This window comes from Panicum hallii, chromosome 9 (genome assembly GCF_002211085.1).
Source record: "Panicum hallii strain FIL2 chromosome 9, PHallii_v3.1, whole genome shotgun sequence".
Taxonomy (NCBI): Eukaryota; Viridiplantae; Streptophyta; class Magnoliopsida; order Poales; family Poaceae; genus Panicum; species Panicum hallii.
The window spans coordinates 36,116,465-36,144,312 of record NC_038050.1 but is presented as its reverse complement, the minus strand read 5'-3'; the positions used below and the strand labels follow the sequence as shown (position 1 = coordinate 36,144,312).

At 46.3% G+C, this 27,848-nt stretch overlaps 2 protein-coding genes across 3 annotated transcripts; both read right to left on the bottom strand.

Annotated features, from left to right (window-relative positions):
• Positions 1-1,675: 1,675 nt before the first annotated feature.
• Positions 1,676-3,671, bottom strand: LOC112876946. The gene is made up of 6 exons (XM_025941130.1): positions 3,562-3,671; positions 3,217-3,305; positions 2,791-3,120; positions 2,354-2,699; positions 2,150-2,234; positions 1,676-2,040 (listed from the first exon to the last, which is right to left on the bottom strand). Exons 1-6 carry the CDS (start codon positions 3,651-3,653, stop codon positions 1,849-1,851), a joined length of 1,134 nt encoding a protein of 377 aa, XP_025796915.1. The 5' UTR covers positions 3,654-3,671; the 3' UTR covers positions 1,676-1,848.
• A 2,118-nt stretch (positions 3,672-5,789) lies between these two features.
• LOC112876180 (probable chromo domain-containing protein LHP1) lies at positions 5,790-11,120 on the bottom strand. Of its 2 annotated transcripts, XM_025940233.1 has the most exons (6): positions 10,658-10,799; positions 10,134-10,548; positions 9,896-10,022; positions 9,127-9,804; positions 6,404-6,464; positions 5,790-6,320 (listed from the first exon to the last, which is right to left on the bottom strand). In XM_025940233.1, the coding sequence occupies exons 2-6, from the start codon at positions 10,219-10,221 to the stop codon at positions 6,267-6,269; spliced, it is 1,008 nt and encodes a 335-aa protein (XP_025796018.1). In that variant the 5' UTR covers positions 10,222-10,548; positions 10,658-10,799; the 3' UTR covers positions 5,790-6,266. The 2 variants fall into 2 exon arrangements, with proteins under 2 accessions (XP_025796018.1, XP_025796017.1); XM_025940232.1 differs by lacking the exon at positions 10,134-10,548 and having other exon boundaries at positions 6,000-6,320; positions 9,896-9,982; positions 10,658-11,120.
• Positions 11,121-27,848: the final 16,728 nt, after the last annotated feature.

Here is a 27,848-nt window from a genome sequence, read left to right as displayed (position 1 = left end):
CCTTTTGGAGTTGCTACCGGATCCCAAGAGGGGGGAGGTTCACCTTCCCCAACTCTAAAAAGTGCTGCAGTGATCTACAAGTAACAAGAAAAAACCACAAGTCATAAAAAAACGCAAGGTACAAAAAATATAAAGGCTAGAATTTGTTAAGGAAAAAACCACAAGTTACAACTCTGATTATAAAACTCCTAAGATTTTTTTAGGTTCCACTTCAACTTTCCTATTAGTACTCTATTTTCTTTGCAGCAAAATGAACATAAATATTTCAGCAATATAAGAAACAAACACCGAATAGCTTTATTGTTTGCTACTCCATTAGGTCAATATAGAATCATGCTCCAATGAACATAAATATCTGGAAGGAAAGAATATATTGTTCATCATCTGAAAACAAAATGAATCCAAACTCTACAATTGATAGAGGCTAAACGAGTTACTTCAAATCATGCATGATGAGGTTTCAACTGTTGTACCAAATGTTAGCATCCAAAGTTGCTTTTTTTAAAATGGTATATGAAATTCCGATAAGGCACATAATTTTTTCCATCTGCTTGCTAGTAGCTTGGCTCATGCATCACCTAAGCCAATCATAAACATTCTCCCTTGTCGTGCTCATGCCGACGTCGATAAGATGCATGCCATCTTTCTGAAACAATGCTTGCAAGTTGCGTGCTAGATGCCCGACTTGACTCACTGTTTAAACCACTAGTGCTCCCTCTTTGAAATTTTTGTATTCCCAAAATTTCTACGAAATTTCTCAATTCCAAACAAGCACAGTACTACTCAATCAAACAAGCTAGTAATAGGGTGGTTAGACAGATCAAATATCTCCCCCTCTCTCTCTCCTCTTTGTTCTTTGGATTTTAGCAGCAGCAGCAGCGCTCCATCAGATTCAGCTTAACCAAATTCCCACGTCCGTATGCGCATTAATGCGCACACTCGCCATACCCACGATCCCAACTAGCCCAAACAAACTAGGTTCCTCCCCGGCCGGTTCTATTCTAGTCTAGATTTCAAGCAGAGAGAGTAGGGGAGGCGCCAGGTGTGATCCGTGATGACATGCCCACATGAGGACAAACCAAACTCTAGCTAAGATATCATCATCATCACCATCGCCCCTCATCTGATTCTCACCTCACCCCCACTGGATCGATCCCACCCCTCTTCTCCGCGGCGGCTATAGCTCCCCACTACTCCACGGCCCTACCCATCTCTCGCTCGCTCGTACCGAGAGATCCAAGAACCAAGAACCCTAGAGGAGGGATAGAAGAGGAGGACGAAGGGGAGAGCGAGGGGATCACCGGCGAGAAGGAGGCCGTCGTCGCCACCTCGCGACCGAGCCGTCTCCTCACGCGGCCGCAGCACCGTCTCCTCTCGCCCTCGCTCCCGTTGCTAGGCAGAATCCGTTCCGAAGGGTGAGAGGTCTGGTTCCGTTCCAGGCCGTGGTGGGGAGCGGAAACGCCAATCTGGGCCGGTTTCCATTCCAAACCAGGCCGAAACGAACGGGCCATCTGACTCACATCCGGTTTCTATCCGGGCCAGCGTCATCCACCCGCGGAACGGACACAGAACGGCCCCATCCGGCTGCAACCGAAGGAGGCCTAATTCACCCCGTTTCCCTCTTAGCATACAAGCACCGATTGCTTTCAGTCATGAATAATTTTGGATGCCCACATGTACATAACTAAACACGTGCTAATATACACAGATTACAGGCATGTTATGAGCTGAAGAACGGAGGAAGTACATTGTCAGCAAATCTAGATTTCTTGTTTGAATATTCATTGAGCCGTTTCATTTGCTTAGGAATGTAGATCTCCATGCTAACGCTTTTTCACGCATATGGTTTCAGAAACATCCACATGTCCGGGGAAGCTTCCCTGTGGACCGTATTGTCTGTGCCTTGTCCCTGACCTTTCTCTCCACGTTCCTCCTCTTCTCCTCCGCTGTCAACTTCGATGCTATAGCCACCTTGTTGATCCTCGACATCTCCTCATTGTACTCCTCCAGGGCCTTAGCGCGCTTCCTTTCCGAGTCGCTCTGCAACATAAGATATCTTAGGTCAATTTATTGATGTACAAAGTTATGTTTCACAAACCACATTTAATGGAATGGAATGGAAGGTTGTGCAGTCATGTGGTGAATTAACCTCATCTTTCAGTTCCTTTTGCCGCCTGGCCTTGGCCTTCTTCTCGGCCTCCCATTCGGTAATGGTGTCCATGGTCTCATTGTACCTAGCACGAATTAGTGGCGGACAAGTTGAATGTTTTCTTGAAATCAGTACTATAACAAATGATTTTTTTAAATAAACTATAACAAATGATGTAAGCACCAAAAATTGGTCACCACTTACTGCTTCTTGATTTTCGCCAACTTCCCCTTCTCCCAAGCGTCTGCCATTGCCTCGGCTTCACTGGAAAAATCCATTCCAGGGGTGGCAACTCTACTCTCTCTACTGGAATATGAGCTCATTGGCTTGGCTGTGGTGGCTGCTGTTGGTGGCAGCATCTGATTCCCTTCATCTTGCTCAAATTTTCTGCTTCCTTTCTTTTCTGGTCCTTTTCGGGCGAAACTCGCTTCCTTCTTTTTGCTTGGGACAGAATCATTCAAAAACTTATCCGCCAACTTTTCATCAGATGAAATTACAGCTTCTGGCTTCTTCTGTGCCGGTCTTAACGGCCTCCTCACCGACACATTAACTGAAATTCACTCAAATGATGCCATTATTTGTGGACCGATTTTTTCCAGCTATATAAAGTCAGCACAAAAGAAAAGGAATTATATGTATACCTCTTGGTTCGTCATCGTAGGCATCGTCTATGGGCTCTTTCCCACTGAACCATTTTGTAGATCTGCTGCCTTCAATAGGCCTTTTAAAGCTTTCACCTCTCTTGGGTGGTGACTTGGACTGCGGGGTGATCTGAGACTCCCAAAGTGAAGGAGGCTTCTTTCCAGACCCTACCTTCCCCGCCATGGGCTTCCCTTCGATTCCAAACTTCTCTGCAATAGGCATCTCTTGAGACGCTAGCCTCTCCTCCTTTCGTGCAACAATAGCATACGCCACTGCTGCCACCGTGGCTGCATACGCTGCATCGTATTCGTCCGCATTACTCATTAGTCCTAGACAACAACGTCGCTAACATGGATCAGTCACCTTCCTCGACGATTTCAACCGCTTCAGCATCAATAAGATGTATCAGTTATTTTATACCGTACCTCTACCAAAACTTGTGCTTTCATGAGATGGAACTGGTATAGTGTCGCCACCACCATTATCTTCCTGCCTCACCCCAGAAAACCTAACCCTGGAGAGAGGAAACCAGTATTGCAAAACATTGTTGTGGATTCCGACAGAAGATGCATGGTTTCTGCGGATGCTATTACTATGATATTGAAACATCCTATGGCAGCTCCAGTTTGAGGATCACAAATCTCTTATAAAGAACTAATGCAAGGAGAATAGAAAGCGAAGGAATCAAACACCCATAAAGTTTACAATTCGAGCAGCAAAATAGAGCAATTGAATAGATGAAACTATAAAAAGGTTTCATGCAAAGCTACCTCAGATGTTTCATGTCGCCATCCATGGCGCAAGATCGATTTCTTAACCACCAAGAGCTCTTCGTATGTGTAATACACTCCTCCAAACTCATAAACTTAAGTGACAAGCTATGCAGTTCACCACCAAATTGCCTGCAAGTATACATATATAGAGAGAGAATGGTTAGAGACAGTAAGAGATCTAAGGCACGAAAGGACTTGTCTTGGAGAGAAGCAACAGAGGTTAGAGAGAGTAAGAGAATCGCTTTGCCCTGTCGAATTCTTTAAGAATCTCTCGGCCTTTTAGCTTGCTTCGTGTGATAGCTACTGCTGCCTGTAGATTCTTGTCTCCTTTCTGAATTTTTTTATGTCTTACTCTGTAGTGCAGTTTTACCTTGCCGCGCCAGGAGTTAAATGTTGCGAATGAGTTATTTGTGTTGGATTCACTGATCAAGATATGTATCTCTTTGATGTTCTCATCAGCACTTTTGACCGTTTGCGTACAAATGATCCAAGCGATTGCCTACTTTATTTATTCAAAACTCGCAAAACTATCCATTCAAATTAACTGATAAAACATTGTTATGCTAGCTAGAGCCCACGGTAAAAGCATCATCTTCCACGGTTCAATTGACTTCATGCAGCCTACTTAGTGCAGAAAATATTTAGCGCAAACCACTTCTTTGGTGGTATGTGAAAACTCTAAAAATGCGTACCAAGAAGTTTTCAAAAAAATTGAAAGGTCACGCATCCGTAGTGTATCCATATTTGTACTTCCATTGCAAAAGTTGTGATGCAAACTTGTTTTGTAAATATTCAAATGGAATTTTATCTTCTAGTGCACATCTCTTACTAGGATTCGGACCAAAAGATGGCCAGTGAAGCAGGCCACATCGGCGGCCATTTCCGGCCATCGAAACCACCGGGCGGACGGCCCGGATCCTGCGAGTCCCGGTCATTTTGCACCGCCCCGGATCCTGCGAGTCCCGATCATTTTGCAAAATAGCCCTTAGACTTTAGATAAATCAATCTGCAGTTCGGCCTCCTCTCTCAGATAATTTTATGAAAAAACCTACAACGTTTCTCAAAATCAACCCGCAGTTTAACCTTCCTAGTGGAGGGAAATTTGCAAAGAAAATCTTAAGTTTTTAAAAAATCAACCTGCCATTCTGCTCCTCTCTTAAGAATATTTTTAGAAAAAATCTCAGATTTTAATTAAATCAAACCACAACTCATTCCATCAGTTACTTCTACACGAGCAAATATTTTACGTACAACTTGAACACCAAAATACGTTAAAATAAAAAGTTGTTCAATATAGAATTTGATCAAAATTCAAAAACTATAACTTCATTATAGAGCATTTAAAATTCAAAACTCTTTCGCAATTCGTTTGCACAAATGCTTACATGCGATCAATCGTACCTACAAATGGACACCAAAACGTCTTCAAATTCAAAGTGTTTAATACAAAAGTTGCTCAGAATTTCAAAATCTAAGCTTTATTATATATACAATTTTGAATTCAAAGCATTTTTATAATTTATCCGCATAAATATTTATGTAAAATCCATTCTACCTACGATTCAGACACCGAAACGTCTTTACGTCAAAAAGTTTTAAATACAAAAATTACTCAAATTTTCAAAACCAAAAGCTTTGCTACACAATAAATTTTTAAAATAAATGACAACCAAAAATACTATAACCAAAAACACAAAATATAACAAAAAAATAGTTTCATTTCCATACCAAAATAATATCCTATTTAAATAGTAGTGTCACGACAATAAAAAATCCAAAATATACACCAAGCACAACAACTATAGGTCATGACACATACGCATACAATAATTACTACTCAGTGCATGAATTAAAGTTTGTATCAACTACAATTCAACAACACGAAATACAGGCCCTGCGCGGCAAAGCCGCGCACCTTTCTGGTGCACATGAAAATTGTTAATTTTGTATGATTTTTTGTAGACTGAGTTTGCATATCTACTTTTGCAACAAAATATGTAAATGGACTCAGTATGGATGTGTATCATTTCAATAATTTTTTAAAACCTTCTATATTGTTTTTCACGATTCCACCAAGTAGTTTGCACTGAATATTCTCTACACGGTGGTAGGTAACGATGCCGTGCACTACAAGTCTCCATGTGCAAACCTGAGCCGCATGCAAAGTATGACAAGGTATAACAGAAATTCACTTCCGATGTAGAAACATTCCATACTCCATCCAGTAACATTTAGAAGCGTGTTTAATAACAGAAAACAGCACACTTCACAGGTCGTATACGTCATGTTATCCAAGCCTTGAATTTTGAACCCGATCATGTACAGGGCAAATCAACTTAGACACCCAACCATGACCTGGAACACAGTACCAGGCCAATGGCAAAGCACATGGCAGATTTGATTCAGACTTGGAAAATGCTTCACGTCCAGTCGTCCAATAGCAAGCGCAGAGGATCCAATTAACTAACTTCTTAGCATATAATACGCACAAAAACGTCCGGGTTAAATTGGCACAGCATACCATGACATAACATCGAAGTTTACGCGCACTCAGCACAAGGACTACATCACAAGAGTGCCAGACTAACAATCCACTACTGAATCGAGCTACAGATATATCTAGCACAAAAAAAATGCTACATTAAATACATCTCCATCCGTTCCAGGCATAGGGGTAGCACAGGCAACTGAACACAGTAGCTTCAATGTGTCGAGGTGGGGTTATAACGAAGGTGCTGCTCATAGTATTCTATAAGCTGCAAACGAGAAAGATAATTGTTGTGGGGTGATAATTCATTTTTCCTTAATCAAGTGAAATGAGAAGATAATGAAGACATACCACTAAGGGCTCCTTAGCTTTCAACTGCTTATCATCTACTAATACTTCTGTTCCATCAGACCTGTTCATCATGTTTGTGGAAGTGTATAAGAGAAACACATGGCACACTCAATTGCAACAGAAGTTTTGCAGTACTAGCAAAAAATATACAGAACCGGAAATCACATGGCACAATTGCAACAATACTGCAGGATGAAAAATTCAACATGGCATAACAACAACTACCTCCGTCCTAAATATACGGATTCTGGCAATGCACCTGTACAAGTACTTGTCCAGGTGCATAGCTAGAACCCCTTATATTTCAGGACAGAGATAGTAAATAGGATGATTGCTGGTCCATGATAACAGCCAGATAATCTGACCCCCAATTGCGTACATTTGAAAACCTGATTGATATGCTACTTCAAAACGGTCTAGACGGCCATTTAAACGGCACCTAAACGGTAAACGGACATAAGCTGTGTTGTTTAGGCTGTAAACAGCACCTAATCGGTAAACAGACATAAACTGTGTTGTTTAGGCTGTAAACAGTTTATTAAATGGCTGACCGTTTAGACGGTCAAAAAATGGAAGAAAACGGTCTAAACGGCCTAAACAGAACGGAATTAAACGCTATTAGGCGGGCTAAACGGCCATTTAACACACTGTTTAGGCTAACAAAAGCTAATATGCTTGCATTCTTACATGCATACATATTTATACTTATTTTTTTTACATAAATAAATATGCATACATGATTTGTTACGTGCATAAGTATTATAGTTGATGTTTTAATGCATAAATACATATATTTGTTAGAATAATTATTTTTTAAGCCATAAACAAGTATATTTTGGTGATATAATACAAAACCGTTTAGCCCATTTAACTCCGTTTAAACATTGTTTAAACCGTCTAAACGCTAAACAAAGAGTGACCGACTGTTTACAGTTTAGTGTTTAGGATAACACTGCATCTATTTTCGCTAAAGACCATGGATTACAAATTTATTTGAAAGACATTTCCAAACCTGACTGCGACAATGTATATAGAGCTGGATAAATTGAATGATCACGCAATTTATTCCAAGGGACATGGACGAGCTCCTTGCCAATGTTATGTGCAGCCCATTAGGGCCAATGCAAAGTAGCAGTGCTAAACTAGGTTTCCTAGGGCCTGCGAGGTACAGTGAATAGTATCGTGCTTTACTGTTCATGCAGGTCCTAGGGTGGGTCCGTCTGTTAGAGATTAGGTTAGATTAGTCTGAGTTGTTATCTGTTTCCTTGATTCTAGAGATAGGTTCCTTAGAGGTCATCTCATCTATATACAGATGGGGTTTGTATCCGTTTTGATTAAGCAAGGAACCTAATCTCCAACAGACGGACATACCCTAGGACCGGAATGAACAGTACAGCGCTGTACTATTCACGTGAACAGTGCCACGCCGGTCCTAGGAAACCTATTTTGGCGCTGCTACTTTGCATGGGCCCTAATGGGCTGGACATGACAATCGATGCTTCATAGTAACCCACAACATAACCATATTGTATAATTTGGAACATGTCACCATTTGTCACTTCTATTCAAATTTTGGCTCCCTGCTTGAATACAGAGTAGGGTTTCATACCAAAAAGCAAGTTCATTCTAAAAATCGGGAACATAATCCCAGAAGGGTAAACTGGAATCTTTAAATACATACTTTAAGCTCACAAGTTTCCAAAACTAACTTTCGAATATTCATATCAAGCTAGGTAATTCTCATATGTTGGAGGCCACTTCCAATCCATAGAACCACAAATAGTTTATAGCAATGTCAACATTTGTTACTATACACGTTTGTTAGAAAGGTGGTCCTTCCATACCAAATTATCATCTTTACTATTTGATGATACCAATGTATTTGTTAGAAAAAATTAATCACATAGAAAATATGTAATCCCCAAAAATGAGGTACACTACAAATGCAAATTTAAACGGTCCCCACCCCCCCCCCCTCTTGGACTGACCACTTCCAATTATCTTAATAACATTGGCCTAACTACATTATCAAATCTATTCCACAGGAAACTCAAGATATTAAATATTACAATAAACAAAATAAAAAAATTGAATGTTTTTCTTAAGGAAATTAAGGTATACCCAAGATTAACAGATTAAGGGATTGATTCAAAAAATAGTGTACAAGAAGTAATACGTAGCAAAAATATCAAGAACGCCCTACACCTTCATCCTCTCCATATCTGACCTAGCTTCACCTTCAATATTAAATTTGGTACAAAAACTCTACTACAAATTTCCTAATGGTTAAGATAAATGCATGGACATTGATCTGCATAGGTACTCTGGTACAGAGATAAACTATTTGAGTTTTAAATTAGTTTGCATATTTCATTATCAGCTACAGCTAAAGGCCTTAGAACAAGACATTAAGAAGGCGATACAAAAGAATTTGGATGAAAAATTCTGGTTCCTATTACCATACAATTCCAAAAATGGTTCAAAGGATGCACCATATTTTTTAGGGGACGACCACTGAGGACAGTAAACCGAGCACTATAGTCTGAGAACTGGTGTTTTTAGTGTTGCATAAAGTATGATTTCTTGTGGACTTATGATATTTCTCCAATTAGGCAGGGAGCAACCGCAAAATACAACATAGAATCAGTAAGTGAAAATTAAACTTGGTAGAGAGTCAGCAGCTAAGACCAGTGGACTAAGGAAGAAGGTATGGCATTAATCACCTGAGTGCCTTGAACGTTATTGCAACTTGCTGCACGCCATCCAAAACAGTGGCAAAATAGCGCACTGGCTTGATGATCTTGAGGATCTTAGGATTATGAATTTGGCTAGCAGAGTCCTCCCCCTTGTTCTTATCACCAGTTTCTCCTTCTGTGGAATCAACATACTCGTTGCCTGGCTTGTCACTTGTGCCTCCTTGCTCTTGTATTGCTGCTTCATCCTGCTTGAACCTCCTAACACACCCAGACTTACGCTTCTTTGCACCAGTTATCTGGCCACCCTGAGATGGGGCTGCTCGTACTGAATTTTCCACCTTTGATGAACCATTTGCAGGATGATGCTCGTCTTGTTGGTCAGTCAAGCTAACAGATAGAGGAACCCCTTGTGATGGAAACCCAACTGAAACCACACCGGAACTACCCTCCTGTACTACTCTTTGCCCAAGCACATTCACTGATGCCTCGAGTTCACCAAACAAGGTCTTGTTACCATTATTACTGGCTCTCCTACTACTTGTCCTGCAGGGCAATTTCTTGGGCTCTGGGGCATGAGGTCCTGTCATGGACCGGGCCTCCGACCGAGGTGGGCGACCCCGTTTTCCCCGAGAAGGGTTAGGATCTGATGTTGGAGTAGTTGCAGTCTTACGTTTTCGCTTCCGAGAGGACCTTGGCGACCGTGACCTGCATTGAACAAACCACCAGTACATTAGACAATGTCATCTTCTGTAAATGTGAAAATAATGCTGAAGAGGGAAGTGCTTCACATTTATACCTCTTATCAAAAGCATCAACAATGTCCGAGCAGGCCTTCAGGTTTTCAAGGGGTTCCCATGTGTTAGCACTCTCCGGCCATCCACGCCTTATAAATGACATCGGATTGTTAGGGATATAGAATTCAGCTTTCAATCCGTAGACCACAATCAAGGAAAGAAAGAGCAATCAGGCATACACAATGAATCTATTGAATGAAGCGGAAATGAAGTTAGAGGAAGACATGACTCAATGCCTACCAAATTTGGCCACCAAATTGCAAGATGCAGCAACATACGCTCTATTTAACAGCACAAATAAAAGAACTTCAGTAGAACATTGCCACATTGCCAAACCGCCATTCTTGAGTGTGGAGTTCACAACTTAACATCGACTCGGCACTAGAAACGTCCCGAGAGCATGGAAAGAGGGTAGATCGACGGAACCAAGCCATGCTGATAATCGAATGCAGAACACCACCAGCAGATTAAAATCATAGACCAGACGAGGAAAAGCATTCCATAAAACAAAAAATAAATAAAGCAACGAAACTTTCCAGAGGAATTCAACGCAAGCCGCTTCTTCGATCCCCATCCAAGACGCAAATGTAGCGCAGTAAACACCAGACCAGGCCCAGAAGAAACAAATGGGGCGAGAATCCGCACTACTGAGTATCTACGAAACGCGACCCAATCCAAGCAAGAATCAAGTAGTAAGCAGCGCTACGAGTAACCGGGAATTCAAAAAAAGAGAATAGATTGATAGAGGAAGCGGCTTGACTAACCACTTGACGAGGTACTGGAGCTGGCCCTTGCGGAGGCGGCGGCGGCGGATGGCCTCGATCTCGAAGTAGCCCTCGGCCAGCTTCGGCGGCTCCACGGCGTCCTGCGCCGCCGTCTCCGCCTCGGCCCCGGCCCCGGCCTCATCCTCCTCACCTTCCCCTTCTTCCGTCTGCTCCTGTTCCTCCCCCTCTTCCTCCTCGCCCTCAGTCTGTTCCTCCGCCTCTTCTTCGTCCTCCTCTAGAGCCTCCGCCAGATCGCCGGAATCCTTCCTGCTCCGGCCCATGGCGAATCTAGCTTCAACTCGCCGCACCGGCCGCACGTTCGCCTGGTGCTCCCCAAATCGTTGGCGGATCTTGTGCAGATTTTTGCTGATGAGCTCTCTGGTTGTTGGAGCCGCCTTTTCTTGGAGGGATTTGGGAGGAACAGGGCAGGGCTGTACGGCGTGACGTTTCTGTAGCAGGCAGGCTAGCAGCAAGGCCAAGGCAGAAGAGGCCCTGGAACAACTCTTTTTTGTTTCCATTTTTACCCCTATATGCGTGTGTCAGGCGTGAGCGTCGCCCGGGCATCCTCGGAAACGAAGCGACTCGCTGCAGGCTGCAGTTACAATTGACCGCGCGGAGCATTACAGAAGTGGATAGCTCAGAAAGTGAGCACGTGTTTCCGACTGCTCCACTCCCCTTCAACTATGCTCCATTTCATACTTACCAAACACTCCCAACTCCAGCAGCTCTACTCTAAAAAAATATGGAGTTGGGGCAAAACTCCGCCAATTTGGTGGAGCAACAAAACAGGTACTCCACAGATTTCTCAGACCAAAGTTCTCATGGAGTTGGGTGGAAATTACCCACCAATACCACTGGTTAAAAAAATGGTTCGATTTGTTTTGTTCTATCCTTCTCTCCCGTGACCCTCACGAGCGAACGAGCCCTCTCTTCTCCCACCGTGCGTCCTGCCTCTCTTCTCCATCCAGGGCGTGAAACCCTAGCCGCCGGCCATGGATGACCATCTGGAGCTCTCCGGCGACCTCGAAACCCAAGAAATAGAGAGATCCGTCGACCCTCTAGCCGATACGCCTGTTATTGCGGAGGAAATCGAGCAGGAAGAAGCGGATTTGGGAGAAGCAGTGGATGTGGCGGCGAGGCCGGCCATCCCGCGCGTCAGGCTCTCCCGCGTCGGGCACGGGGGCCGATCTGCCGGCCGCGGTGCCAGCTCATCGCAGGGGAGAACTGCCGTGGGCGGCGGGGCACGGGCGGATCCCAAACGCGGCAAGCCGACATGCGCGACGGGGCTTGGCCTGAGCTTCAAAGCCTGCGCGGGCAGACGGCCGGCGCGGTTCATCACACTTCCTTAGGTGAGATGGCTAGCAAGCACACTACGAGACCGTTACAAAGGATCACGTTGGTAAGGTGTAACCGCTAAGGATTCTAGATCAGCGACGATGGGGCCCAACTCCGGGGGTACAAGCACACAGCACAGACCAAGCCGGAGGAGCAGGGACCATTGAAGCCTACCACCCCTCTTGCCCACGCAGGTAAGTTACTCCCGAACCAACACGACCTAATTAGTAAGTCAAGACCGTCCCATTCCAGTCTTGTGGTTGCGCGGTTGTCCCAGATTGTCGCTCTATGAACCGGTCCTTATGTAGAGTGGCCAACCAAGCACTAAGCACCGTGCTGGCCCCCTAAACCATATTTCTAATAAAACATCTTTTAAGGAGACGTGAGCTGCTCAAGCACACAGCACAGAGGGCCACTCTCAGAATTAAGTTGCATATACCATAAATCAAATTTAATTAAAAAGGACCAAGTGTGTTATAGCGCAGCAACCTAGCACAACTAACCAGAATGCAACCCAAGGATATATATAGGATATAAAGTGGTTAGGAAAGTCCTTATAGGCATACAGTATTAAAATGCAGTATGAAATTGTATTTAAAAGTGATAGGATGTTCATGTTATACTTGCCTTCCTCGAAATTCTCCTGCTGCTGCTCAAATTGCTCCGAAGATGGCGGCTCCTGGTACTGGTCCAAAGGCTCCGCGTCTACTCACGATCGCAACGCCAAAACATGGTCCAGCACATACACATATGCAAACGAGGACAAAATATAAGAAATAGTGCAACATTACATAGAAACAGCACACAAAACTATATTAGAACTATTCTACACGTTACAACGATCGCGGGAGCGCAAGAATCAACTAAAACGGAGCTAAGACGCGAAATCTAGGGCTAAATCAAGGTCTAGGGGCTTTTCTGCGAGAAAAACATAACTTCCAGGGGGTTCTGTGCAAAAAATAGGGACCTAAATGTAATTAAAGCATAGACTCAGGGTCTAACACGCTAAAACCTTAGGGCTGGACCGCGGGCACTAAAACCTGAAAGCTTAGGGGCTTAAACGAATAAAACAGGACCTCACAGCAATTTCTTTTGAACTATACAGGAGTGCGGGTTGATTTCAGAAGAACTCGAGGGCTCTTTAGCAAAAAGGCCAGGCCGAAGCGGTATGCTCTAATTAGAGCTGTTGGATCGGGATCTTGCGGCTCGGGTCTAATCTGGATCTAGATCTAATCTCATTCGCTGGATTGGAAACAGACGACTCGGATCTAATCTGATCCGCGAACCGGTATGGGCAACGCTCGGCCACTGGATCGCGATCGAAGGGCTCTGGTCGAAGGGTGCGCGGAGTCTAATCTTACGCATCCATCACGGATCGGGCGGCCAGGACTATGCGGGCGCGCAGGCGGTGGCAAAAGGGGGGTCATGTGCGCCTGTGCAGCGTGAGGGCGAGCCAGTGCTAAACTCGCGCGGGGGGGGGGGGGGTTGCCGTGCTACAGAGGCCCTACCACGGCAAGTCCACGGCGTGCGTGGCGGTGGAGTGCCGGTCGTGCTGCGCTCCAGGTCCTAGGGCGCGCGACGGGCCGAAACAACCAGCGCAACGGAGAGGGAAGGTGGGGAGGTGGCTCACCGAGGCTGGAATTAACCGGACGCGCGGTAGAACAGGGTCGGCGGCGAGCTCCGTAGAAATCCGACCGCTGCGTAGGCCGGAGTCGAAGAAGGCGGCCTCGGAGAGGTTCCTGGTGCTCGGACGAAGCTCCTGCGGGGTCCGGTCGGGGCTAGCGTGTAGAGGAGCGGCGGGCCCGCGGCGGCGGGGGCTCTGCTCCGAGCAGAGGCAAAGCAGCGGCCGCGCCTAGGGTTTTGGGGCAGTGCTGTTGGGATGAGGTGGGTCCAAGGGGTGGCGTAGGGGGATAAGAAGGGCAGGGCCAGGGATCTCGGGGTATGGTTGTGGCGGAGGAGATCCGGAGCTCACGGCCGTGCTTCGGCGCGGCCGTTGCAGGAACGGGGTGCGGGAGGAGGGGGATGACAGGTGGGTCCGGTTCGTCGGTGAGGGAAGAGCAAAGCGCTCGCGGGCTGAGCGAGGGAGGGGAGTGCTGGGCCTCGGGCTCGGCTCGGGCCAGGAAAAAGAGAGGGGAGAGGGAGCCCGCGAGAGAGAGAGGGAAAGATGGGCCGAGCGTGGCCCACGCGGGGAAGGGAGAGGAAAGGGAGCTCGAGGGAGGGAGAGAGGGAGAGGTGAGTGGGCCGGCGTGGCCCATGCGGGAGAGAGGAAAGGGAAGGGGAGAGCTGGGCTGGCCAAGGGGTTTGGGTTGTTTCATTTCCTTCTTCTTTTCCTTTTCTTTTCTATACTCAAACATTCAAACAAAACTATTTGAATTCAAATAAATTTGAATTCAAACCCTGTACACTCAACACAAATTAAACAATGCTCCGGCATGAATGCACAAGCAAGTTGTCCTATAATAAATTTTATTTCCTTGTGTTATAAAATTATTTTAAGTGCAAGATAAATTAGGGAAAACCCTGGAAATTTTATTTAAGCCCAACTAAATTCCTTAAAATTTGGGAAAATTACATTAGGGTGTTACAACGGACCAACCATCTGGAAGAGCACAGGGCCAAGACAGGGGAAGAGTAGGGTCTTCAAAGACATTACCTGAAAAATATATACTAGCAAGGCTGAGTATACTAATACTCAGCAAGGCTTACCCGTTTCATGGTATACTTAGCCATGTAACTAGACTTATGAAAGCTTATAATGGTTCTAGGTTTAATTTCAGCTGAAAAGTAACAAAGAGTATGAGCTAACTTTCATATTTTAGCTTCAGATTCTAGTTTCATTAACCATTCTAGGTAAGCACCTATGCTAGACAAGCAAGGTAGAGATTATCATCCATCAAGATTATTCCAACATTAGTTGTTGTTCTTACTCTATGTGGCAGAAGGAATAAGCAGTCTCAATCTCCGCGAGAAACGGACGATTCCTGAATCAAATTTCAAACCTTGCAAGGGTAAACCTAACTCACACGCTTGGAACATCCACAAGCGACCGTTTCCCTCATATTCCGGGTTATGGATCAGGGCCACCACAAGCGACTGCAGGACCGTACGCACACCAATTGTGCAGGACGTACGTCTGTAGCGTGACTACATGATCGTACTCCTGTCTGCTATGCAGAACGCACTCCCACACGTCGGTGCGTGTGTACAACAGAAACCAAAATAATCGAGTGGTGGAGACATGTCCATTTGCCGGGCCATTCAGGTACTAGGCTTACCGCTTTACCATATTTCGCGGCATGTGGCTAGTACTTTCAAACGCTTAGCCACCACTACCACACACTGCGACCTTATCAACTTTTATAAATACAGACGGGGTAAATTTCCAGGTCATGATACTGCACATGACCCCGTCCATGATCCTTATAGTGATTGCAAGTTAATAAGCATTCAACTCCTATATCGCGCGTGACAGGAAATCACCCGACTTCTGCCGGTCCTATTAGCAAAGCATCTACTCGATAAGGACTCAGGCTCAATACATTGGTTCCTAGTATGAATGCATCTAGGGTTCCATTCAACTCCTAGACTTAATGCAAGATATAAAATATAAGTATAAAATTGTAGTAAATTGAAATACTGGGTTATGCAACGGGGCTTGCCTTTACTTGTGGGGCTGAAGTCAGGGATGTCAGTATTGTTATCTTCCAAACTTTGATTCGGGGCTTCAGATAATCCCTTGGTTCACTTGGTCTTCAGAAATATCCTCTGCAGATTTCTGGGAGATTTTGTAGGTACCGTCTATGGAAGTAGTCGTATATGCAACATTACATTCAAAGTGTGCACATAAACCTATTTTACTTCACGATAAAGTTGCAATCCAACACTCATTTAATATACTCACATAACAATCAAAAAGATCAGAAACTAACTTGGGTAGAGCTTTAGGTGGACAACTAATTAAAATCGGTTATATGTTGAGGATTACAACAGAGTCGGTTGGAAACAACAACGGTTCAGTTGATAGAATTGGTAAAGAAGGGAGCTATCTACACAGTTTTAGGAAATCTGCTGATTTCCGTTTAAAAGAGAAATCAGCATGAGTAGTTTCTGTATATGAGCAGAAGAGATTAACCGATTTGGTTTCACCTAAGGTTAAAACGGCTGATAGAGGTAGGAATATTAAAGGTACAATGTTTCAAGGATAGAACGAGGAAGGATCTTGCTGATTAGATCTAGTTATCAGTATGTTTTTACCTGACTGATGGTTGGTGTATCGGCTTGCCTTAGTCGACGAGGGTGCATCAGGTTTAGCCGATTGATAGATGCATCGGTTTCCTAATTGATTGATGAAAGCATCGATTACATTAGCAGAGGGGTGTTTCCTAAAGCAGCTATGTCTTAACTAATCTGTGTGAGTATCGGCGTACCTAGCCGATCGCGTGCATATCGGCATAGCCGACCTATGCTTTAACAAAACTAGCTGATTGGTGAACATCGGCTGAGCCGATTTGTGTACGTGTACTGGTCGATCGGTGAATTGGCCTACTAGCCGATTTAATGCATCGGCACATTAGCCGATTTACACATTAGGTAGAACTAGTCGAGTGATGTATCGGCATAGCTAGTTGACTAGTGCGAGTAACTAGCCGATGGTGTAGTGGTAGACTAGTCGAACTATGTATCCGTATGGTCTGTGTCTTGGCGTATTCAGCCGATTGGTGGGTCGGCTGTGCAGTTGGTTTTCACCCTTAATGTTCTCCTATATTTACTGGGTCATATCAGCCGTGTAGCTGATTGTCCTACTCTGCACTAACTGTGCTTAACTGAGATGTGCTTAAGTGTTATCCTAGGTAACTGGGTATGGTTGCATCGGCTTGATTACGTCAGTACCACAATCGATTGACGTACAGCCGATGGGGTCATCTAAACCGAACTCGCTACAAGAACTAGGTGGGATAGAACACTAATATCAGACTAGACTAATGGGACCACAAGTGTGGAACTAGTTTAAAGAGGATGTGGCTGATGGGCTGGTGCCGATAGACGTATAGCTGAGAGGGCGTGTGTGGCCAAAAATTTCAGCCGATAAATCGGCCGATAGGAGTGCGCTGATAGAGAAGGGTAGGAGTGCGTCTATCACAAACATACGAGCTAAGACTATTAAACTTATCAACAATGCCAGATGACAAACATACTATGTACCAAACATATTACACTCTTGTACTGGGCAGTCATTTATCGAGTTTATACTAACTTAACTAGCTACACTAAACAACCTGTTTAACTATGTAAAATAACCAGGGTTAGTTTTATTGTATCTTCTTAATTAGAGTTTAGCCAAAGTTGGCATTAAAAGTTATTATGCTATACCATCTTAAATTAGTTTCCCAAAAATATTTTCATCCTTTTACATGAATAGAATCTAGCACAAATTAATTAACCGTAGAATTAAGTCATAAATTCATAATTTAAGTTAGTAAGTACTACTGACTCTGAAGATTTTTATCTTGGATTATATTCCACTAGCAAAAATTACTGTAAAAGATTTAACCATAGATTCTAACAGGATCATTCTAGAATAAATATTAGAGATTCAAGCAACGTATCACAAAGGTATTTAAAATCCTTAGCTAGGCATCAGCACTAGATCTACCATCTTTACACAAATATCTATTTGAGACACACCTCCTATGATTTAAATCTCAGCTACAACACATGCATATAACATAAGGTACAAATAAAACACTCATTTTCTAATATTTAATCTAGACCACAATTCAAAGACTTTCAGCTCAAGATCACAACATAAAACTTGTAGATTTTGACCTAAGGATTCAAACAAAATTGCTTTTGTATTTTTATGAATTTCTTACCAATTTCTATGGAATTTAGAAGTTCACTGATTTGAAATAAAGAAGGCTCTGGAAATTTTACAGAGAACACCCCAGAACCTTCTAAATCGAAGCAATTAAGTCCCTGGTCGGGGAAAACAGAGGATAGGAAGAAGACGACGATGTTCCGGCGAAGGGGGTTGCCGGCGCTAGGAAGATTCAGTGGGTCATGGCGAACCTTGGGGTGGCCTTGGTTGGGGAGGGAAACGGGCGGAGGGTGGTTTCCCACGACGAATAAGATCGGAGGCGAGAGGAGCTCGACGGTGGCGAGGTTCCGTGGGTGACGAAGAAGCTTGCCGGGGGGGGGGTTGTAGTGGGTGGAGGATGGCCGGAGGGGTATTCCCCACGGTGACCCGTGGCGGCGGCGGTCGGCTTGGCCACAGTGGCAATGTTCCGGCATACAGGGGGTCGAAGAGGCTCGATGAGGGGGTCCAGGAGCTTCCTCGAGGTGTTGTGGTCTTGCTTGAGCGGTCGGCGAGGGGTAGGAGCTGCTGGACGTCGTGGACCCATGGGAGGAGACGATGGAGCCGGGTTGGTTCGCTATGCCGACTCCTACGCGAACTGCAGGGTCCTCCTACTCACGGGCTGAGCCTCCTCTGCTCACGCGCGTGCGCTGCAGAAGCACAGCCGGCATGCCTGCACAGCCACCCGCAGGGCCGCCGCGCCTAGCCGCAGCCCCTGTGCACCGCTCCCGCTCTGCTCCCGCACCACTGGGTCCCCAGCCTGCTCGCGCGTGGCCTGCGGAAACGAGCCGAGCCATGCGTCGGACCCGCGCCGTGCCACATCCACCCCCTCCGCCTCCGCGAGGGCCATGGTCCGCCCGCACCGGGGCCGTGCCCTCCGCGGCCGCCCGCGCCAGGCCACCTCCGTGGCCCTCCACTCGCGGCCTCACTGCTCTCGTGTAGGTCCGCGCCGAGCCGCCACGCCTCAGCTCCTCCCGCACACGCGCGCCTGCGCGCCCTGCCCTGCACGCCGTCGCCGGTCGCGGCCTGGGCTCGCCCAGTGGGAACACGTCATGCCCTGCACGCCGCTCGGATCCACGCCGGCCTGAAGCCGCGCAGAGGGAGGGAGGCAGGGAGGAAGCCCCCAGATAAAGGCGCCGCCGGTGGAATGAGAGGGACGCCGGAGAGAGGGAAAACAGAGAGGAAGGAGAAATAGGATTTTCCCAAGGACTTGTGCGTAAATTTAGAAAATACAAGGACCTCTCAGTAAAGTAAAATTTCTCATTAATCTAAAACCCTAATGAGGAAATGCCCAAAATGGAAGTTGTAGAGTTTTTCAAACTCTACAACATTGCTTTAGGGCTCAAGTTCAAAAACCCAAAACTTATATCTTTACATGTTAAATTTTGAACAAAGGTTGGATTTGAATTAATTTTGTCCTTACTGAAGTATATTTCTTGTAGTTTTGAACATGTTTGCACGTTTTCATGGAAGGTCATGATGACTTACATTCTTACATTTTGGCCCTAAGTAAACTTTAGAAGTTACTTTTGTACTTCAATTATTTTGCATAAAAGAACCTATATCTTAATTTTAATCACATTTAGGTCCCTCTTTTACATAAGGACCCATTTTTCCTATAATTTAACCTATATTTTGCAATATCTTTACTACGGTGATACAAATTTAACACCTAGTGTCACATTTTTCCTAGGTTTTGATGCTACCTCCCAACCTTACCCAATTAACTCTAAAGGACCTATATTTTTCAGAATTTACATAAATGCCCTTTCCCCTTTTGCATTTAACATTTAAACATATATACACAAAAACAAAGCATGCACATTTTACTCTAAAATTTTGCGTATTATAATCCTAATACCTGAATGTCACACATCCCAACCAGCGCGGCGACGGTCGGCCGCGGCCAGCCGGCCAGCGCGGCGGGGCTCGGCCGTGGCTTCCCACGCAGCGCGCAGGGGTGTGGCCATGGCCTTCCAGCTAGCGCAGCAGGCCGCGGCAGTCCGCTGTAGGGCACGGCCAGAGCCATGGCAATGGTGATGGCGGGAGTTCTGCTCCGTTGGCTGCTGTCCAGGGAGCTCGACGTGCACCAGCTCCTAAGGTATGCGTTATGTGATGTTTTATGTTGCTCAAATGTGTTATACGATGGTATGTGATGCTTTGTGTTGCTGTTGCTCGGATGTGAACTACATGAAATTATTGTTGATTCATGTTGATTGTTAAAATATGGTATGCTTGAACTTTTTGGCATGGTTAGGGAGATTCCATAGAGTGGACAGATGGGTATCTCCGCATAATGTGTGATTTGATGGCTGAACAAGTGAGAAAGGGAAATAGACCAAATACCCATCTAAACACTCTAGGTTACAATGAGGTATCGGATAGATTCTTTCAAATGACCGGTATTGAGTTGATAAAGACACAAATAAAGAACAAGTGGGATAAGTTAAAGATAGACTGGACTATTTGGCAGAAGTTGATGAGATTGCAAACAGGGACAGGTTGGGATAGTGGTAAAGGGGTCATTGTCATGGACAATGAATGGTGGAGAAAGACCAAAAAGGTTAGTTCTTATGATTTTGAGAGGCATCTTTGTGTGTCAGACCCGAGGCCACGGGACTGTGTACATAATGTAGTTTAAACAGGTTTAAGAGATTAAGTCCGTCTTATCTCTTATTCATCTCGTTTATCTCTTTTTTATCCCATATGAGTAGGAGATAAAACTAGTCTGTACAGGGGAATCTACTTGAGATATGTTCTGGTACGATTCCTTGGCTAGTATCGGTTAGGATTCTTGTAACCCTGGCCTTCTGGATATATAAGGGGGGATAGAGACCCTCTCAAAACAAGATCATCAGATCATTCTACACCCAAGGCAATACAAACCACCATACAGGACGTAGGGTATTACGCACCTCGCGGCCCGAACCTGTCTAAGTTTTGTGTTCCTTGCACCTTCGAGTTCCTGATCTCGGTGTCTCCTCACCTAAAACTTACCACCTCGGGCATATCCCTCGGTGGGCAGCCGGTAAAACACCGACAGCTGGCGCGCCAGGTAGGGGAGCGCATCGAAGATCCACCGGCGAACTCGATGGTATCATTTTAGTTCACCAGGTCAGTTCCCTCTCAGGGCACGACATTTGTTTTTGGCTCGTGGGTTTGCATCGCAGATGATGCAGGCAGTTTCCATCGATTCCTCGTCGACATGAAGCTAAAAACTTCCGCGGTGGGTCCCAGCAGCAATCTTGACAAGTTCGTTGATGATCTCGACGACCTGTCAAACCATGCATCCGCCGCAAAGACCAAGGTAGAGTCTGCTTCCAGCACGACTTCATCCGGCGCTGCGACAACCTTCTTCGGGTTGGACTCGTTCCAATCTAGGGACTCGAGTAACCGATCACGACTCGGTCAACGCGATTTGGCCACTGATCTTCAGGAGGCCAACAGCTCCGAGTCCCTCTCCATAGTGGACGAGGACTTGGATTTTCTACTCCAAAAACCCGAAGCCACCGCACGACGGGGGGGCTTCGGGTTGTTTCGGTGCCAACAGTCTAATGATCACCTCCACTCCAGAGGGGCGCTTCGTGCATTGGAAGGGCATGAGCCTTTCTGATCTACTCGAAGCTGAGGATCGACTTGTGGCACACCTCGAGCCTTTGCCTTTCCAGGAGGGCAGGCCGTCGGCCACCGTGGTGGAGGAGTCGACTGAACTAGTCGACACGAGCTCTGATGAGCTCGTCTCTCGCCAGGTGCTAACAGCGGAAGAAGGCGAGGACGATGGCGATTTCCCCATCGTCGAATTCAATGTTGTATCTGAAGATGAGGTCACGGCCAACGTCGGCGACGAAACCGATGCCGATCGTGAGGCATGGAGGGCCAGGAACAGAGTTCGCACAATCCGGCGGAGGAGGGTCAACGAGCGCAGGCAATCTATGCATCGCGAGCTTGACCCTGAATTTGCTGCCGTAAGCAAACGGGGCTTCAGGACTCCGGTGGCTAACATCGCCAGGGTTACGGCTATACTCGAGCGCAGTAACGATCCGAATGTGCGTCAAGCACTTCTTTACGCGCAAAGGGCCTGGATCCAGCTGGATCAGCAAAACTTGGTGTCTACTGTGACACTCAGGTACTTAGCATTGTCGCACCCTAGATTTTAGTACGAAGTTGTGTGCAAAATGTGGTAAAAGTATGTTTAAAAATTTAAATGCTAAGGAAAAAGGGTTGTTTGAATAATTATAAATTAATAAAGGTCCTTTAGTGTTAAAAGGGTGAGAATGGGATGTAGAATTTAAAATGTATGAGGGTTGTTTTGTAAAAGTCAAGAACTTGTGTTTAAATCACAAATGTAGGTGAAACTACACATGGGATGTAAATGTAGTGTAATTTTTAAATAGGATTTATATAAAGTTTAGAAACTTTGCTAAGTTTCATAGTAATTTCAAATCTGTTGCTCTTCTATAAATAAATCTTAAAGCAAAGTTATAGATTTTGTAAAACCCTACACTTTTGCTTTTGGGCCGATTCTCATTTGAGCTCTAGTTTGAAAGTTATCAAGACATTACCAGGAGGTCCCTGTACTTTTGGAGAATCACAGAATAGTCCTCGTCTTCCTCCTTCAGCTCCTCTCCCTCCTCTGCTCCTCTGCTCGACTGCCGCCGCCGCTCTGCTGGCCATGTGCCGTGCACCTCCTCGCTCCAGAGCCACCCTGAGGCAGGCCACGTGCCGCCCCAGCACCTGCCCCGCCGCTCCCCGGCCTCGCGCTGGCTTCTCCTCGCCTCGCCACGCCGCTTGCTGTCTGCCCGAGCTGATCCTCGCCGCCGGTCGCCGTCGCTGCAAGACGATCAGTACCACCTCCTGCTTCCCGGCGATCCCACGCGTCACTCCCCTGCCTTGCCGCCGCCCTCCTGACCTTGTGCTTTCTCGCACCCGCATCCCCACGTCGCACTGCTGCTGCCCGAGCTTCGCCGTGCCGCCACGCGCGCTGCCGGTGTGCCAGCTCCTGTTTCCACATGACCACATCTCCTTCGAGACCCCGAGCACATCCTGGAACTCCTAGCACACTTGCCCTTGCGTTTGCACACACGCATTTCACTCAATTTCTCCTGCTCTGTAACACCCTAGGGTAAAGTTCTTAAATTTTAATATATTTATCTTGGCTTAAATAAAATTTCTAAGGTTTTTATTGATTTATCTGGTATTTAAATTAATTTTATATCACAAGTAATTAAAATTTACCTTAGGAACAACATGGTTGTGCATTCATGCTGGTGCATTTCTTTTGTTTGTTTGAATGGTTAGATGTGAATTCAAATCTCATGTGAATTCAAATAGGATTGAGTTAGTTGGAAAGAGAAAAGAAGAAAAGGAAAGGAAAGAGAAAGGCAGCCCAACCCAGCCCAAACCATCTCTCAGCCCGGCCTGCTCTCCTTCCCTCTCTTCCCCTTGGGCCGGCCCTTTCCCCAGCAGCCCACTCCCCTCTCCCTCCTTCCCCTCCCCACGTGGGCCATGCCGGCCCAACTTCCCAGCCCGAGCGTTCTCCCCTCTCTTCTCTCTCCCCTCTCCACGCGGCCCAGCACGCGCCCGAGGCCCAGTTCCCTCAGCCCCTCAGCGCCAGCCCGAGCCGCGTCCTCCCTCCTTTTCCTTTCGCCCTCTGCCAGCCAGGGTCCGTGCGTCAGCTTCTTCTCCCCCTTTCTCCTTTCCCCTCCTCTGTTCCTTTCCTCGCTGGCCCGGCCGCCCGTCGCTGGCCGTAGCCCCGCTCCGCCACGCCCCTGGGCCCTCTCCCCCGAGCCGCACGTCGGTCCCACCCCCGCCTGGATCCTTCTAGAAGCGTGCCGCGCTCGGATTACGACGAGCCGCAACGACCCCGTGAGAAGAGGAAGCTTCATTGTATGGGCGACCCACACGCCGAGGCCACCCTACCCTTTTTCTTGGCCGCAGCCGTCCCTCGTGCTCTCCCTCAACCGCCACTGCATCTCCCAACTCTCCCCGTACCCTTGCGCCGCCGTGCCGTCGCTCGGAGCCGAGGGTGCACTGCCGCCGATCCACCTTGCGCCACCGCGATTCGACCCCGGCACCCCCGATCTTCGGCCTCTAACCGCCGTCGTAGCACCCTGTGGTGGTAAGGACCGCGCTGTGCCCCTTCTCCCTTGTCTTTTCCCTCTGCGCGAGCGAGTTTCCCTCGATGCCATGAGCCAGCGCCGCCCTCGCCGTGGGGAGCCCTGAACCGAGCCTTAGCTAGCCTTCCTGAGTGCCTAGATGTGTTCACCGCGTCGTGCTCTACCTCCAGGGCCTGACCTCGTCCAAGATGAAGCCCGGACGGCCAAGTTTGCCCAACGCCGGTGAGGCGCCGCCGCGGGGTCCGAACTCCGGTGACCACGCCGCCGCTCCGAGCGCCTGTGGCCCGAGCTGTGGATCTGAGCCGCCCGATCGCGATCCAACGCTCCTAAATAGAACATACCGCATCAGCCCAAACCTTTTGCTAAAGAGTCCCTGGGTTTTCGGAAACAACCCGCAGTCCACCCGTAGTTCAAAAATATTTGCAGATAGGTCCTATTTTTATCTTTTAGGCCCCTGAGCTTCCTGGAATTAGTGCCCGCCATCCTAGCCTTGAGTTTTAGCAAGTTAGCCCCTGTGTCTATAGTTTAATTTGGTTTAGGCCCTTAGTTTTTGCACAGAACCCCCCTGGTTTTCCTGTTTTCCTACAGAAAGGTCCCTGGACCCTGTTTTAGCTCTAGATTTCGCGTCTTAGCTCCGTTTTAGGTGGTTTTTGCGCTCACGCGATCGTTGTAACGCGTAGAACAGTTCTATCATAGTTTTGTGTGCTGTTTTTATGTAATGTCGTACTGTCCCTTATCTTTTGTCTTTGTTTGCATGTATGTGTATGTGCTGGACTATGTTTTGGCGTTGCGATCGTGAGTAGACGCTGAGCCTTTGGACGAGTACCAGGAGCCCATTTCTGCAGAGCAGTTTGAGCAGCAGCAGGAGAACTTTGAGGAGACAAGTATAACATGAATAACCATCACTTTTAAATACAATTTCATACTGCATTTTAATATTGTATGCCTATAAGGATTTCCTAGCCACTATTATCCTTTATACACATACCTTGGGTTGCATTTTGGTTAGTTGTGCTAGGAGCTGCGCTCTCACCCACCTGGGTCCTTTTTAATTAAATTTGATTAATGGATATATGCAACTTAATTCTGAGAGTGGCCCTCTGTGCTGTGTGCTTGAGTGGCTCACATCTCCTTAAAATATGTTTTTGTAGAAACTTGGTTTAGGGGGCCAGCACGGTGCTTAGTGCTTGGTTGGCCACTCTCCATAAGGACCGGTTCATAGAGCGACAACCTGGGACAACCGCGCAACCACAAGACTGGAACGGGATGGTCTTGACTTACTAATTAGGTCATTTTGGTTCGGGAGTAACTTACCTGCGTGGGCAAGAGGGGTGGTAAGCTTCAATGGTCCCTGCTCCTCCGGCTTGGTCTGTGCTGTGTGCTTGTACCCCCATGAGGTGGGCCCCATCGTCGCTGATCCAGAAACCTTAGCGGTTACACCTTACTAACGTGATCCTTTGTAACGGTCTCGTAGTGTGCTTGCTAGTCATCTCACCTAAGGAAGTATGATGAACAACTGGCGTAGCTCACGACTTGTGTGTAAAGTTGTGCAACCTCTCGAGAGTGTAAAACTGATATACTAGCCGTGCTCACGGTCTTGAGTGGCCCAGATCCTCCGTCTGATTAGTTGGCGGTACCTTGGTGGTTTGGCTTGGTCTTCAGTAGTCTTATGCTTAATCTTGATTAATTATTATGTAACTTGGGTTATGGTAATTCATCCACTTGTAGTAATTAGTTTTAATAAAATTTGCCATGATTAAAAGCTAATGCAGTTGAGTCAGCTAACCTTAGAGCCTCATAATTCGTGTTATACTTGTTGAGTACAAATTGTGTACTCACACTTGCCTCCTCTACTCTTCTGTTCTCTCTGGGATATCTTCGACTGCTGCTCAGTACCAGACGATGTGGAGAACTACATCAGCGGACTCGACGATTTCTAGGCGTTGTCTCCCAGCTAACGTCCCTGTGGCGCCCTATTCTTCATGTATTTATTTTACGCTTCCACATTCCTTGAACTGATTCTTGATTCAGTTGTAATAAAGATATTCATTTATAATTTATACGCTTTTATTTCGAGATACATGTTGTGATATCTTGATGATTCTGTTGTATATATGCGTGACTTGATCCTGGTGCATATATGATTGCTCGATTTATGTTCTTATAAATCGGGTGTGACATGCTCCGATCACCTCCCTTCACCTAACCTCCGCCGCCGTCCCTGGCCATCGTCGACAGCCGCCCACACCACCCCCGAACCCCGATCCAGTGCAACCAGAGCTCCGCTGTGACCCGCTGGTGCTCCTCAACCCCTCCAATTTCGTTTCGCGCATTCTAGCACCATTCCCCGTAGCACCGGTGAGCTCCAAGCTCCGCCGCTGCTCGGCCTCCCGTCGAACCGCTGGTACAAGGCCTCTCCACCTCGACCAAGGTCACCAGAAGCACCACACCAGCCGGCAGAAACTCTTCAACTACTTCCCCGCCACCCTCCGGCACCCTAGCCTGCAGAACGCCGCGCCGCCATCACTGCCGGTGAGAACCCGACCCGCCCCGCCGTCGATTACCACCTTCTGCTTGGTCTCCGACCAAATCAGGTAGGGGAAAAGCATCCCCGCACTCCCACGGTGCTCCTGCGCACCCTTCCTGCCCACGTTCACCGACCCCTCGCCGGGAACGATGATGCCCCGCCACGGCCACCGCCATCCATCGTCGCCAGCCGTGCTCCATCACTAATCCTGGTGCACATCACCCACCCGTGAGCACAGTAGATCATGTAGGTCATGTAGGACCAGATCATCCCCAGCCAAACCCTCGCCGCCGGCGAGAACACGCCGGCCGAACGTCACGACCGTCGTCTTCCCCCGGCAAGGACCCATATGTAATTTAGATTGCTGTTCTAAGGGCCTAGGTGCAAGAACCCGAGGGCCTCCCTGTGAACTCTTTTGTTATTTCATGTGTGCAAAGCAGCTAGCTTGTAAAATTCATAGGAATGTGTAGAAAAATCCAAAAATTACCAAACTAAAGTTTATTTTGAAACTAAATGCTTTTTGGTTTATTTTAAACTACAAATAAAAGGATATCTTATGCATAACTTTTGCATACTAACTTATTTTCTTGTGATTTTTGGTATGTAGCTTCTTTAGGCCATGAGTAAGCTTGTGTAAAAATTTCAAGCTTAGTACTGTTTTGTAGTTTAAGTTCTTTTAAACTTGTGCAAATCAAATTTGAAATAGTTTGAATTAAATTAAGCATGTTCCTAAGGCTTCTATGATTAGATCTTTTTACCATAACTTAATAGGTTGATAATTAGTTCATAATTAAATTTTCAAGACTTTATAGTTCTATTTACTCAGGATTTGAATTTAAACTTGAAGTTTGAATTCAAATTCAAATGTTTTAATTTCTATTCCCAGAAAATTATGAAAAATTCACCATAAGCTTATTTGTTGACAAGAAACTTATCCACAAAAATTCAAGGTCAGACTCTCTATGATTTTCAAAATAAAAGTCAGACTGATCGAATTATTTCAAAGTAATTCCATTGAAATAACCTAACCTAAGTATAGCTAGTAGTTTGGAACCCCACCCCCTTGTTACATGAGTTTGTTAGCACTAATTTATTGGATTGCAACTTTATCGTGAAATAAAATCTTTAACTCAAGCACCATCTCACTTAAATCATTGCATACCATGTAGAATCGACGACGCTCAACGACGGAGACTACGAGCTAATCCTGGAACAAGACCAAGGGTTTTTTGAAGACCCGATAAACGTCACCGAGACTCTAACTGAAGCCCCGAACCAAAGTTCGGAAGTCTCTGACACTCCTGCCCCCAACCCCACTCAAGAAGGCAAGCCCCGATGCATACCCCAGTATTTCAATTT